Raw genomic sequence first — 14204 nt, 5'->3', positions numbered from 1 at the left:
TCTTCCTTGAGAATTTAATCTTCTGCGGACGCAATAGGTTTAGATTATGTTCCTGGTTTTTAGGCGAAGGCAGTGACGTGCCATTTTATGTTTTATCGTTTCTTACTGTTATTTATTTTGTTTTACTTTCCATCTATTATAAAAAGAAAAATAATAAATAAATAAATAAAATGATCAGATACACCAAATGGAACACGACGATTTCAATGTATCCACTGGATCGGATACACCAAACACAAGATAACGCCACAAGGATATCCACGACACGTAGCTATCGTGCCCCAATTTATTTGAAGGAATCGATCGGTGGAGCTCGACAGGAGAAGGGAAATGGCGGTGGGGCTGGAGGGATTGGAGGGTCTGATCTTGGAGACCATCCTCTCCAAGCTCGAACCTGTAGTTGTCACCACTGTCGCCTGCGTCTCTACCAAGCTGAGGGCCGCCGCCTCCGAGGACGCGCTCTGGCGCCACTTCTGCACCCGCGATCTCGGCCTCGACGCCCCCCTCGACCCCGACGGCAACCCTTGCCCATCCTTCAAGGTATCTCCCTCTCCTTCTCTTCTTTCCGAGCTCAGTTTCGACGGATTCCTCTATATGGTCCTCGATTGTGTTGTCGATCGCTCCTGATGTCTCTCTTTTCAGTAGGTGGGGAGGGGGAATGGGTGGGGATGAAGAGGGATGATGGGGGGACGGCATGGTAGGGTTTTCTGGGGGGAAGTTAGCGACTTGGGGTTTGAATTTAAGAGAGATGGGATCTTTTTTTTTTGAGAAATTTGTGTTTTTGGCTGAGAAGGGAGAAAAGGAAAAAAGGAAGGGTTTTTCCTTTGGAGATAATTCGGAAATGGGATCCAAATCCTAGAAATGGGGGAAGAAAGGGGAAAGTGTAAGATAAGTTGAGAACTCATTCTACATATTTATTTATGTATTTGGTACTAAATGATGCATAAAGAGATAAATATTCTAAAGAGCAAGAATTAGCAGGAAGAGGCGAAAAAGAAAAGAAAAAAAATGCAGCTATAACTTATAAGGAACAAGAAGGAAAGTTGGATCAGATTGATTTTGAATATTCGTAGGTGAGGAAACGAAGTTGCTGGAATTTTGAACATTAAACTTCTTGATTTCTGCATAAAGTTTTGAAATTTAAGTGAGTTGCTTTGCTTTTCTCAAATTATAGTTGTGCTTAACCTAATCAAGGATGCTCTCCAATGACCCCACTTTTGATCACGCATTTATGGGTGGAAAATATATATGTGAAGAGTTCTGTGACATACTTGGCGGCCAAAAAGAACAGCTGTGATCCTGAGTGTTTTAAATTTCTTAGATCTTAAAAAAAAATGAGCACAGACCTGCTGCATGTTGTCATGATATACAATAGGCAACAATGAGCAGCATAGCATTACCCATCCATATCCAGCTCAACCCATCTGTTAACTATGGAGTTGATTACAATTCTGAAAACTTTTTGATTGTTTTGCCAACATCTTTCGTGCCCTGAGGACATGCAGCTTGAATAGCACTTCTGAAGAGATAATGTAAACAAAGTCTGGTTTCTTTATTCCACTTGCAATGCTGGATATATCTTTCTTCCTTTCTTTGCTCTTGCAATCATATGCAAGTATCTGATAATTATAAATGTATAACTATTTTGCAGGCTGCATATAAGATTTGGTTTCGATCATTTGGTAGGTACCCCTTGCCTCTAGTAAAGAGAGCCAAACAATGTTGGGTTTCAATCAAGAGTTGGATGGCTGTAAATTATCCAGAAGCCCATGATACTTTGAGGAAAGGTGCATCTGAAGCTGAAATAAAATGGGCAGAGGAATCGCTAGGGGTAAAATTACCTGTGCCAACAAGGGTCATGTTTCAATTTTGTGATGGTCAGCAGACGATGTCTGAAGATCCATCTGAGGGAAAACGTCTGGCCTCTTTGGGGATTATAGGAGGCTATGAGTTTTATGACCATTATGTAAATGTGCACTTGTTACCTCTAAAGCAGATTGTTGCATATACTAAAATATTTTCCAGAAGGCTAGGTTTTCCAACCAGGTCGAAGTATATTATCTTGGCAGCTTCATATTATTCAGGGAAGTACTTTTTCCTTAATTGTGCTGATGGCCAACTTTATGTTGGCACGAAGAATCTGATGACTGATGGAGAAATGTTGCCATGTGTACCACAAGAATTGATAAACCCAATGCTTGATGCTGGTAATCATGTGCCACAAGATGCATTGCTGTTGTGGTTGGAAGAGCATTCCAGGCGTCTGCATAGTGGTGTAATTTGCCTTCGTGGAGAAAGATCATTTCGAAGTATCAGCTTATATCCTGAGCTACCTCCATTATGTTCTGTTGCAGTGACTAATGGGGTTCAGGTATGAAAAACTCATTTTGTTTCATCGCAGCCTGTATTTGTGATTTTTATGGCAATATTCTTAGAGCATCCTTGATTATCTGCAATATCTTAATGTAATATATGATTACAATGGCATTTGCCTTAAACGATATTCACGTGAGATCTGTTTCCCAGTTGTTTGCTTGTCAAGTCATAGGTTGTCCGCTTGCCGTATTATAATTTTGTCATTCCTAGCTCAACGCTTGTTCCAAGATCTGAATTTTGGCCAAAAAAGAAAAAGAAAAAGAAAAGAAAAGATGGTTAGTGGCTTTTAGGTGCAGTACAGAGTACTGTTGAGCCATACAGAACTGGGAAAGTTTGATATGGGTCAGCACCAAGAGACGTGCGGAGTGGTTTGCTTGTTTCTCAATGGTTACCACATGCCTAGAACTTGGAGTTGCTTGGCATGGACCTGCACCTAATAACCTGTTGTCAGGTTTTGACATTTTGTATGCCTCTCATAGCTACCTTTGTTTAGATTCCCTTTGCACAGGAAACCTCACAATCCTTTATTACTTGTTTAATTCATTAGATTTTAAGTTCTCTTGCAAGGAACTGTATTCTTCATAATCCTGGAATAATGAAACCTTTATCTGTTGCCATATGGATTTTTGCCTGATGTCTGAAGGTGCGTGCATCTGCTGTGTTTGTGCCGGAAGCATCTGATCTTAATGGAGGGGATCAAGAGTATTATTATTCTTACTCAATTCGGATGTCTCTCCTTCCTGAGGGATGCATGCTGGGTGGCATGTACTTCTCCTCATGCCAGCTCCATTCACGGCATTGGATTATCCGTTGCAGGGATATTGTTGTATCTGATGTGCATGGTGAAGCTGTAATAGGAAAGGTAGGCTTTGCCTTATTTTAGATGTCTTCTATGACACGGCACATAAGTTGACAAGATTTTAAGTTTGCATACCTTCAGTTTTTGTTGTGAGAGCAAGCAAAGGATCAATTAATGTTCATTTTTCACTGTTTGTGGCTGCAGTTTCCTCTCCTGTTCCCTGATAAGGAAGAGTTTGTCTATGAAAGTTGCACCCCCTTGCCAGGGGCTCCTGGATCTGTTGAGGGCTCTTTTACATTTGTTCCTGGCAGGTACTTAAATGAGCATATTACTTGTGTTACCCAAAAAGAATATTACATGTAATGGTTAAAGCTACCGATCCATGTCCTGTAGGAGGACATCTTAGAGTATCCCAATGAGCACGGTCATTCTTTATTTTTAATTGTCGATTTAAATTTATTATCTTCGTGTTATGCCAACAATACCTCATCTCGAATGATTATCTATTTCTTTGCCTTTAGGTTGAGGAAGCCTGAAGGGAAGCAGTTTGATGTGAAAGTGGCACCTTTCATTCTTGAAGAACCAAAGTACATCTTCTAATCAGTGAAGGCATGGTCTATAATTGCTATTCTGTGCAGACCTCTGCAGTATATGACTTTTTTCTTTGGGGGTATTCGCTTTAGTATGAGTTGTTTATTTGACTATATTGTCTTTTTTTTTTGACCCAAATCATGTTGTTCATGCAAGATACCAATTGAAACATGAAAATTGCATGAGGTATATCCTGGTCGTCCAATTGAGATTAATTGAAACAGATGGGGGACAATGTGACTGCCAGGAGTCCAGCATGGCATTGCAGTGTTTATGGTAGTTTTTTATTTAACAAGCTAGGTTTTATGTATATAATCATCTTGTGCATTTGGACTTAAAGCAGGCTGCACAGAATTCTGAAAAGCAGGTGATGTTCTGAAACTTTTCGATATTGTTCTTGGAAATATGTTGCTATCAATTGATCATGAAAGCTTTTTCGAAGTAATCCATGAAGCTGTGAGTAGGAATTAGCTAATCTGTTTTTATGCAGCCATGCTATCATAGGTTTGTGTGCCTAGCATATGATAAAGCATTTCCACCAGAGCCAGCTGAATCAGCTGAGTAGGAATGGGTAATGTAGCACTTCTAATATCATATCTGAACTATTTGAAATCTAAACCAACATTTCTATAGAGGTGGCTTGACTCCAAAATGGCATGAGAAACCGGAGAAGAGGTCATAATTTTTTTTCTTTTTGACCCAGAGAGAGAGAGAGAGAGACGGGGAAGTTCTACCCACGCTAATTTTCTAGCTTCAAACTTTTGTAAATAAACCATCCAAGAATCAAATCCAAAATCTCTAGTTACTAAGCAAAGGTTTATAACGTCTAGAGAAGATGCCTTATACTTCACATAAAACTTTGTGCAAGGCTGAAACGGCATAATATGATAAATGGAGTATCTTCATAGGTGGGCATGAGGCAATCAATTAATCCAGGTAGCTCGACTATGTCTCCAGGTTGTCTCTAGTATATAAACTTGATCAAGCATGGTCCCAAGTTAAATGAGCCAAGCTTGAGCTTGATTGAAAACCCTACATCATGAGGCTTGAAATAGAATGGATACAAAACAACAACACAAATACATCGTTTGTTGAAATAGATCCAACATCTAACATTCTGAATATATAATTCAAGTTTAACGATTTAATTAGCATATTTTTTGAATTGTTGAAATCAAGTTACATTTAATCTAGAACCAAGCTACAATTCTACGCAGAACTAATCTTGAAATGAGCTTGGTATGAGTTTAAGATAATGTTGGCTCTATTTGATTATCAAGCTGGTCAAAAATAACTTTGTGTTTCTTTTGATTAGCAATTAGACTCGATTAAGATCAATCAATTAATAAAGATCCAAGCTTGATGCCAAATTTCAAGTTCAAAATTAATTTCAAGCCAAACTTGGACCGTGCTCGGTCAAGTTCGACCCGATTACAATCTAACTGTGTTTAAATCTCCATATGGATAAACTAGTGATTTCATTCTAACAGACTTTTAATAGCCAAGAGATAAAACTGCTATTAATTGCTATAACATTATAATAAACTACTATTTGATGAAATATTTGAGACTTATAAACAACATCATCTCAATACTATATTATAATAGATGTTATAGCCGTTGTAATAGAAATTATTATTATTAGTTGCTATAACATCAAAATAAATTATTATTTGAGAAATATTTTAGACTTCAAACAACCAACATCATTTTAATGCCAGGTTTAATAGCTATTATAGTCCTTATAATAGTAAATACAACAACACTCAGTGTACAAAGTACTTCATGGATAAGATGCCTCGAAACACATCATTACCATTTAATATATTATATGTTCATAAAATTCTTGGTAAGCATGTGCTTAACCTTCTAACCATGTGCTCATCTGGTAACTAAAACTAATCTATATTTAAAACTAACAGTATTAGGACCACTACAACTATCATTGTAATAATTTCTACATCCTCCTTTTACATTATATACATAATAATGTAGAAAAAAACCACTATACCATGTTATTAAAAATTATAATATTAATAATGATAGCTATTTTGTCTTGTACTTTTACAAAAATAAAATTTTATTTTTAAGATTTATTTTTATCAAAAAAATTCATAAATGTAAATGAAAAATAATATTTTTTGTTATTTTAAATATAATGTAAAATATTTGCAAAGCTGCTTTTGAGGTGTAGGGTGTTATATAGGGTTAAAATTTTGATATATATTTTTGACAGTATAATACATCATCTAAAACATTACAACAAATCCAATCTTTTTTTAAATAATAATAATAATGAATAAATAACGGATGGGCTTCTAATACTGCAGTCTATTAATTTAGTATAAATTTTTTTTAGGTACATTTTTGTATAAAATTATTAATTATTAGGAATGACGATGGATAGCATACTCGTAAAATTTATTTTAGTTATGTATGAATTAATTCAAAATTTTACTATCTGAATCCGTTCAAATTTGATTAAAAATTTACTTATTTTTTTTAATTTTGTATAAATTTTTTTTTGGATAAATTTTCGTATAAAATTATTACCACTACTTTTGGCTTTCGGACCTACATTTCAAAAACCTAAAATTTCTTAAAATCCCCCTTGCTATAAATCTCCCTCTCTGTCCTCAGAAGCTTCTCTCTCCCGCGGTTGCTTCTTGCATGGGTCTTCCTCGTGCTTTTCTCTAATCCCTCTTGCCAACTCCGCGTTCCAGGACTCGCCGTTTTCTTTCCGATTCGATAAAAACCCTTCAACGCAATGCTCGATTCCTCCGAAATGGAGGTCTTCTGGGTGCTCTGGCAGCCCAGATCTCTGCATTTCTAGGGTTTCAGCCCTATTCTCTGCATTCCCTGCGAAAAATTCCACTTTTGGAGCTCAGCATCGACCGGAGAAGACTCGTTTTGACCGATTTCCGCTTCATTTCTTTGCTTCTTGGATTTCGGAGATTGGAGGTTAGTCTCAACAAATCCGCGTCTTTCTACTGTTTTGATTAGTGTTTTTTTGTAGCTGAGAAGTTTTTTTGTTAGGGGTTTTGCGGTTTTCTCGGTCGTGTTCTGTGAGAGAAACCCCTGATCATTGATCTTGAGGGTTTTAGGGTATCTCAGATCTGCCATTGCTAGGGTTTTGTAGTGTGGGTGCTCTGGTTCGTCTTGCTTATCTATCGGGGGTTAATATATTTGTGCTGCTTGAGGTTGGAAGATTTGTAGTTATGGAGAAGGATAAATCCCCAGTCCATGGAGGTGTTGGTGGCGGTGGTGGTGGTTTACCACCTCCATCGTCTCGGTATACTGTGTTTGCCTCACCATCCCGTAGCTTCCCTGTTAAATGCGAGGCCTCATCTTCTTCTTCTATTGCTGGGGCCGCTCCCGAGTCTGGCCATTTTAGTCGGGCAGCGGTGCCGGATGCCGGGCAGTTCAGTCATGATATAAGCGGAATGCCAGATTACCCACCAAGAAATGTCGGTCACCGGAGGGCTCAATCTGAGATTTTGAGCCTCCCTGATGATATTAGCTTTGACAGCGACCTTGGGGTTGTAGGGTCTGGTGAAGGCCCATCGCTGTCTGATGAGACTGAGGAAGACCCACTCTCTATGTACCTCGACATGGACAAGTTCACCTCGTTTTCTGAGACATCTGGGTTGGATTTGCCGGGGATTGAGACTTCAGTGACTGCACCAGCGCCTGCACCTAGTTTTCCTTGTCGCACTGAAAATTCGGCCTCAGCTTCCAAAGAGAGGCCAAGGGTGAGGCACCAACATAGCCAATCTATGGATGGGTCTACAACGATCAAGCCAGAGATGCTGGCATCGGGCTCAGAAGGTCCATCTTTAGCTGAGACAAAGAAAGCCATGTCAGCTGCAAAGCTTGCTGATCTTACACTTGTTGATCCAAAGCGAGCAAAAAGGTTTGGTTTTTAAGAAAGACTTCTCTTTAAAATATTTACTTGGATAAACATTGTCATTTCATTTTTCCTTTGAGAATTGCAAAGTCAATTGCATCGAAAGAATGCATTATTATGGATTTTACAATGCAAATAAGTTGATTGCCATTCTTATTCAGCATAGGATAGCAAGAAGAAGAATTGAAGTATTCAGAGAAGAGAATAATTTTAGATTTAATGGAGTTCTCAAAGAAAAGAATAATTTTAGACATCAGGATAGATCTATACCTAGGTTAGGAAGTTGCTAAACAGAAAAAGGATAATGGATTATATACTTGAATTCTATCTTATTAAGATTCATAATCCATTAAGTAAACTATAAAAATGATTTTTCTATCTCTAAAGCATCCGGGAACAAAACAAGTCAAGTATGAAGATTATAGGTCCTTGTGTTTCACTTCTCTTTAATTCCATAGGACCTCATTTTTGGACAACTCCTCTCTGGGGACCTGAGCTAACACTTTCTATGATTTTATGGTTTTGTTAGCTAACAACTGAAAGATAAATAAATGGAAAAAATTACGTTATACTTAATTAACGTAATCTGTAGGTTTTCCATGACTCAATGTATTATTAGGGATTTAGGATTACTTTCATGCGCAGCTTGATCGAGCATTTACCTGGCAGGTGGATTGTCTTGGACTAGATCAACAAGGTCTTAAATGCCTTGACCTTAATGTCTATGAAGTTTTATCTTACAATAGGAGGGAAGGGACCAGATATCTTCAAATTTGCTGAGTAAGACTAAAAATAACACAATGGTTTTAGCTTAATTAATATTTCTTTTAGAGATTTCATGAGGGGTAATAGCAAGAGCTCTAGTTTTACCCACATCAAGGTTATTGATGGTGAGGGAAGAGTGCTTTGAAGGAAGTTAGATGAGGACATGATAGAAGAAGCTTTTGAAAGGAAGCACAGAAAGCTCTGAGCCTAATGGGTTCCACTACTTTCATACAAAAGTTTCGGCATGTTTGAGGAAGATGAGATGATGGGCACTCTAGAAATTTATTTTGGAATAGTTTACTTTTTATTGTCCTCATCCCCAAGTTAATGAATTTGTGGGTCTTATGATAATAAGTCCATTAGTTAATTAAAATAAATAATTCTCGAGTTAAGTGCTAGCAAGATGAAGCAAATGAAGTTTGGAAACATTACTTTTTGGGAACAAAAGTGCATTTTTATTAAGGCAAGCACATAGAAAACGCTATTCTTATAATTTGTAAGTTCAATGAACCATGTAGATTTATTTATTTTTATTTTTTTAGGGGTAAGGGGGGATTGATTGGGTGAAAACAGTTTTCTTTGATAGGTGGAAGAAAGGCTTATGGGAATGTGATTTTGGAGTTCTTATAACTTGCTTGAATAGAATGAGTTTAAGCAAGGTGGATTAGGTGGAATATTAAGATGAAGCTATTCGTGTTTTAAAAGGTGGCAGCAATATGCAGCCGGTCAAGAGACTGCATAGTGCATATATGGGTACATATGCGGTTACTCTTTTTTAATTGTTTAAAAACAAAATATATTAAATATATAACAACAACAGCAAAAATGAAAGTAATTTTTTGATAAGCAATAATCATGTTAATAGCAATAACAACTAACAGTTACCACTTCCACTTAGTAATTAATACCTAACAGCAATAGTTATAATGTAATTAACATTAGTAACATTATATAAACCTATATCTGTCCCACATGAAATCAACATCAAACACAATCATCATCTGAACCTGATTCATCTGCAGGGACTGTATTGGTCCTAGAATGCTAATTGGGTTACATATGTAGTTCTGCTAAGAGTATGCATATGCAGCCACATGCACCGCATTTTAAAACACGGGAAGAAATGCAACAAGTATATTGTACCCTAAAAGTTTATTTGCTTCTTAAAGACTATTTTCTCTTTTTCTTGACTTTGATTGAGGTGATTATCAGTATCTTTTCCTTGAATATGCATTTCTTTCTTTGGACAAATATATGACTAACCTTAAGACGTACCGTATTTCTTTGGTTATGATGATATCTTACCCAAGCCTTTTGCCATCACATGCAAAGTTGTTTTTTAAACACGAAACTAAGTTGAGAAGGATTGCAAAATTGTAGATTTGGTTTGGCTCTATTCTGGCAGCAATATGTTCATTCTGGGCTCGTTTGGTTCGCGGGAAGCATTTTTCCTCATAGGAATATGATTCCTAGGAAGAGGATGTCTGAAAAAATACTTTTGGCATGTTTGGTTGACCATGAAAAAATGACAGATTTCTAGAGTGCTTATGTTTAGTTGACCATCCACTTTCCTAGAAAAGTTATGTATAATTCTTATTATACCCTTAATAAAAATTAGTTCTTTAATACTTTGGATCAAATAAGAATCCTTGATTTGATGCTTAGATTCACAAACCCGTCCCTCCTATATAAGATTTTTTTAGAAAAAAATAAAAATGTTTCAATTTCCGGATCACGGGAAAGTAACTTTTCCATGTTTCTCATGGAAAAGACTTTTTCATGAAACGTGGGAATCATATTCCCACGGGCATACAACTTTTGCGTCTCTCTCATTTGAAAACTCCAACTAAACAAGAGGCATCTCTTTACTTTCTCGTTGACCACACTTTTCCTCCTCTTTTCCTGCGAACCAAACGAGCCCTCTATCTATTTGTAATTTTGCACTGAGCCATTGATGCATCCTATATTGACAATCCCATTGGATCTTAACAATATTTCTTCTAAATCTGACGGTAGAGTAAACAACATCCAAGTACTTAGGATATCCATCCAGTCACTTCTTTCAGCTTGTTTATTTAAAATGTCTTACAGAAAAGGCCTGATTTCATAAAGCAGTCATGTGAGAGCCTTCATACTTGGATTATTATTGGAAATTACAAAATGGAGCACTAAGATCCAGCAATGTCAAAAAGTTAACAGAGAAATGGACCCTTTAATTTAATCTTTCTGCCAGCATTTGCTTAGTCTCCATGCTGATGTTACAAGTTTTCAGTAAAATCTTGGACGAGTTTTTTTTGCTTAAGCCAGCATTTCTTAAGCAGAAGCAATTTAGTCTATAGAATATATATACAAGTTTTCATATGCACTAATGATTGGCTTGTGCTTGCCATCACGCCAAATATTAGAAAGATGTATGATTTGCATTTCCAATTTTGGTTTTGGGCATTTTTTGTGCTCAAAGAGAGCTAGGTGACTTTAATAGTCTTAGTCCAATTTATGAGAATTTCATTGTATAAATAGAAGCAAAGAAATGGAAGATAAATCCAGATATGAGGCTTGTGATTACAATATGTTATTTGTGCAAGTTAGTTTCTCATATAATCTTCAGATATAACCATTTCTATCTTCATGACATTATTATACAATTCTTTTTTTTTTACATGGTCTTATATAACAAGTACTCTGGTGGAATATGATAGGATCTGGGCGAATAGGCAGTCAGCTGCTAGGTCAAAAGAAAGAAAGATGCGTTACATCTCAGAGCTTGAGCGAAAAGTGCAAACCCTGCAGACAGAAGCTACAACATTATCAGCTCAGTTGGCCATGTTACAGGTATTTTTATCCTACAAATCATGTAAATTGGGAGTAAGTCAGAAGGGTTCCTCTCTGTGAGTGCACATGCGATATTTATACTTCTTTTTTTTCTTTTCAGTGATGCATGATAAGAAGGTTGGTTAGCATACCTTATAAGATGTTTTATTTGTAGGCCCCTGCATATTGGAGCCTTCATACCCACATCAGGTCACAGACTAACTTTTCCACAAAACTTATGTCTTGATTCACTTCATATTTATAACTATACAAACAGCTAAAGTTTGTCTTCTATGTGTTATAAAGGGTTTTTTCTGAAACAATTCCTATGGATTCTTGACTTAGGTATTCCATCCTGCAATCAAGCTTGCAGGAAAAACTATGATGCTAGTTATTACCGAGAATTTGTTTCTTTCTATTTTTAAGTGGTGGTTCTCAACTTGCACATTGAAATATATGTTCTTCACACTGAGGAACCATTATTTTAAAGCGATAAGAGAAACTAATATGGAAACAGCTAGTGTAAAATGCAGATACTTAGGAGATAAGCAAAATACTGTCCTTGACATTTTTCCAATTCATCTTACTCTAAGCGCTGTCTTGTAAGGATCCCCAAATGTTCCAAGTTCTATCTAAAGACCAAAAAAAGACAATGCTATGGTAATGATTAAAAAAAAGGTAGTAAGCTATGATAGTGATCATATGATGTTTGGAGTAAAGCATGTATTAGTAGTAAATCCGAATCAACACGCGCGCGCGTGCATACGCACACACAAGAGGACAAAGGTATGATAGTGATTAAGAAAAAGGACAAAGCTATGATACTGATGATATGATGTTGGAGTCAATCATGTATTAGTAAGGCACCAGAAGAGAAAAAGAAGCATGAAGCTATTACAGTGATCATATGATGTTGGAGTAGAATGTATTAGTAGTAAATCTGACTTCATCTGGTTTCCTGACAAATTTCCTTCACCCTAGTAATAATATTTCAGTAGCATTCTATTTTTATTAGCTTCCTATGGGAAATGAACATGGAATGCTTACAAAGGCTGACTAGTCATTCATTCAATCGGTCATGTTGGCTAATCATGACAGAGAGACACTACTGGATTGACTGCTGAAAATAATGAATTGAAGCTGCGTCTTCAGACCATGGAGCAGCAGGTTCACCTGCAAGATGGTAAGTTCCCAGCTTTACGACCTTAAACATTGTGCATATCTTCAGATTATCTCCTTACCAGATTTCCTTTTTTTTCTGAATGACTTACTAGAGTTCTTTCATCAATTTTAATATTCATACTATGTTGGCTTTTTTATCTATTATACGTGATATGTTATAATGGTCCACGAAGACAATATCTGATGGCAGCAGCAAAGACAACGAAAAGAAAAAATGTTGTCAAGATTTAGATCTTTCTATGATTTATCAGCTTCATTACCTCATCTGATTTGTTGAAAGTTTAATAATTTTATCAAACTGGGAATGTGTGGCTTGGCTTCCATGCCCTACAACAGATAATGTCATTTGCTGAACTACTTTTTTTTTCCAAATGCTTGGTGTAGCATTAAATGATGCTCTCAGAGAGGAGGTTCAGCGATTGAAAATTGCAACTGGGCAGGCAGTTCCTAATAGTGGGCAGATGATTAACTTTGGACCATCTTTTGGAGCCACTCAGCAATACTATCAGCACAATCCGGCAATGCAGTCACTTTTGGCTGCCCAGCAACTTCAGCAACTTCAAATCCATTCGCAGCATCTGCAACAAATGCATCTGCAACAGCACCAGCCTCAAGTCCAACAGCAACAGCAGCAGTCCCCTGCTGAGCTGAAAATGAAAGGAGTGATGACTTCTCAAAGAGAGAGCACTTCAGATAACAGCACTTCGCAGGAATGATTGATCAAAGGGAATATCCAGTAGTTTGGTTAGTTGGTGTTGAATATTCAGGTACCTATTGCAAATGCTTTTCTTGGAAGTACTTGGATGATGAAAATCTTTTAACAATCCACATTCGCTTGCTTTTTCGTCACGCTTCAGATAGACAATGCTATCTTTATGGTAATGCCTTACTGTTAATAGCCCCACTTAAATTCTTGCTGAATTAGATTCAATAAATGTGGTGATTGCATAAGCTCGATGCTTTGTGACTAGAGTTACAGCCACTGTTTGCAACTCGTTGCAGTATACCGAGTGCCTGATCACCATTCAGATTCTCTTTTGAGGTGAGAGCATTCAGATTCGTTGTGCCGGACTGGTTGGTTTGTACCTTTGATTGCTCCTTGTTCTGGTGCTTTGGTGGTTATCGGCTCGATAATTTCACTCGCCATGTTAAAAGGGAAGTAGTGGTGCTGGTTTTTCATGTCTCAAATGTTTGCTTTTTGGTTGCGCCGGTGGCGGTGGGGGCAATTTGTGTTAGGCTAGATCATGTGCTACTTGGCTTCTTTTGAGTGTTTTGCCGCTGATGTTTGATGAATATAGACGGATAGCTTTTGAATTTAAAGATTCACTTCTGATTAAAATCAACCATGATTTATGAAATAGACGATGATTTTGGAGCCAAAGACGGAACGCTGTTCAAATTAGCTCATCCCCACAGGTTGTTTGTCAAATGGCCGGTAAAGCTGCACTTTTATACCTAGCAATCCATCAGTTTTGACATAATTATGTAGCTAGATCTCCTTCTACGGATGTTGGAGCCCCATCATTCTAGATCGATGGGAAAGCATCCCATTGAGTCCTGACAGATTAAGAGCACTACTGAGTCCTGATCTTGTATGAATCCAAAACAAAATTCGCTTCGGACAGTGCTCAAGGCTCAGCCACGGTGTTATTTTGTCGCTCACGAGGAATCGGTAACACAAGTGGATCGGATCTTGTCCTGCTCAAAAGAGTATTACTGCAGCATTTACTGAAAGTTGGTTCAAATAGCATTCCTGCCAGTCTCAAAGCAAAG

General features: G+C 37.2%; 2 protein-coding genes across 2 annotated transcripts; both read left to right on the top strand.

Moving 5' to 3' along the window:
• Window positions 1-236: 236 nt before the first annotated feature.
• Window positions 237-4147, top strand: SKIP16 (SKP1/ASK-interacting protein 16). The gene is made up of 5 exons (XM_008780385.6): window positions 237-540; window positions 1652-2371; window positions 3020-3238; window positions 3380-3486; window positions 3697-4147. The coding sequence occupies exons 1-5, from the start codon at window positions 331-333 to the stop codon at window positions 3773-3775; spliced, it is 1335 nt and encodes a 444-aa protein (XP_008778607.3). The 5' UTR covers window positions 237-330; the 3' UTR covers window positions 3776-4147.
• A 2189-nt stretch (window positions 4148-6336) lies between these two features.
• LOC103698388 (putative transcription factor PosF21) lies at window positions 6337-13382 on the top strand. The gene is made up of 5 exons (XM_008780386.6): window positions 6337-6727; window positions 6803-7679; window positions 11138-11270; window positions 12348-12432; window positions 12816-13382. Exons 2-5 carry the CDS (start codon window positions 6985-6987, stop codon window positions 13145-13147), a joined length of 1245 nt encoding a protein of 414 aa, XP_008778608.2. The 5' UTR covers window positions 6337-6727; window positions 6803-6984; the 3' UTR covers window positions 13148-13382.
• The last annotated feature ends 822 nt before the right edge of the window (window positions 13383-14204 follow it).

Source organism: Phoenix dactylifera, chromosome 4, assembly GCF_051530095.1.
Source record: "Phoenix dactylifera cultivar Ajwa chromosome 4, Ajwa_hap1_PhDact_Kaust_v1.1, whole genome shotgun sequence".
Taxonomy (NCBI): domain Eukaryota; kingdom Viridiplantae; phylum Streptophyta; class Magnoliopsida; order Arecales; family Arecaceae; genus Phoenix; species Phoenix dactylifera.
The sequence above is the reverse complement of the archived record's forward strand: the minus strand, read 5'-3'. Positions and strand labels throughout refer to the sequence as shown.

Bases quoted from the DNA above. Each gene is read 5' to 3' on its own strand.
- SKIP16 (XM_008780385.6), top strand. From the start codon at position 331: ATGGCGGTGGGGCTGGAGGGATTGGAGGGTCTGATCTTGGAGACCATC. The intron at 3,239-3,379 runs GTAGGCTTTGCC...TTGTGGCTGCAG, and splicing joins GTGAAGCTGTAATAGGAAAG to TTTCCTCTCCTGTTCCCTGA. The intron at 3,487-3,696 runs GTACTTAAATGA...CTTTGCCTTTAG, and splicing joins TTTACATTTGTTCCTGGCAG to GTTGAGGAAGCCTGAAGGGA.
- LOC103698388 (XM_008780386.6), top strand. From the start codon at position 6,985: ATGGAGAAGGATAAATCCCCAGTCCATGGAGGTGTTGGTGGCGGTGGT. The intron at 7,680-11,137 runs GTTTGGTTTTTA...GGAATATGATAG, and splicing joins GATCCAAAGCGAGCAAAAAG to GATCTGGGCGAATAGGCAGT. The intron at 11,271-12,347 runs GTATTTTTATCC...TAATCATGACAG, and splicing joins CTCAGTTGGCCATGTTACAG to AGAGACACTACTGGATTGAC.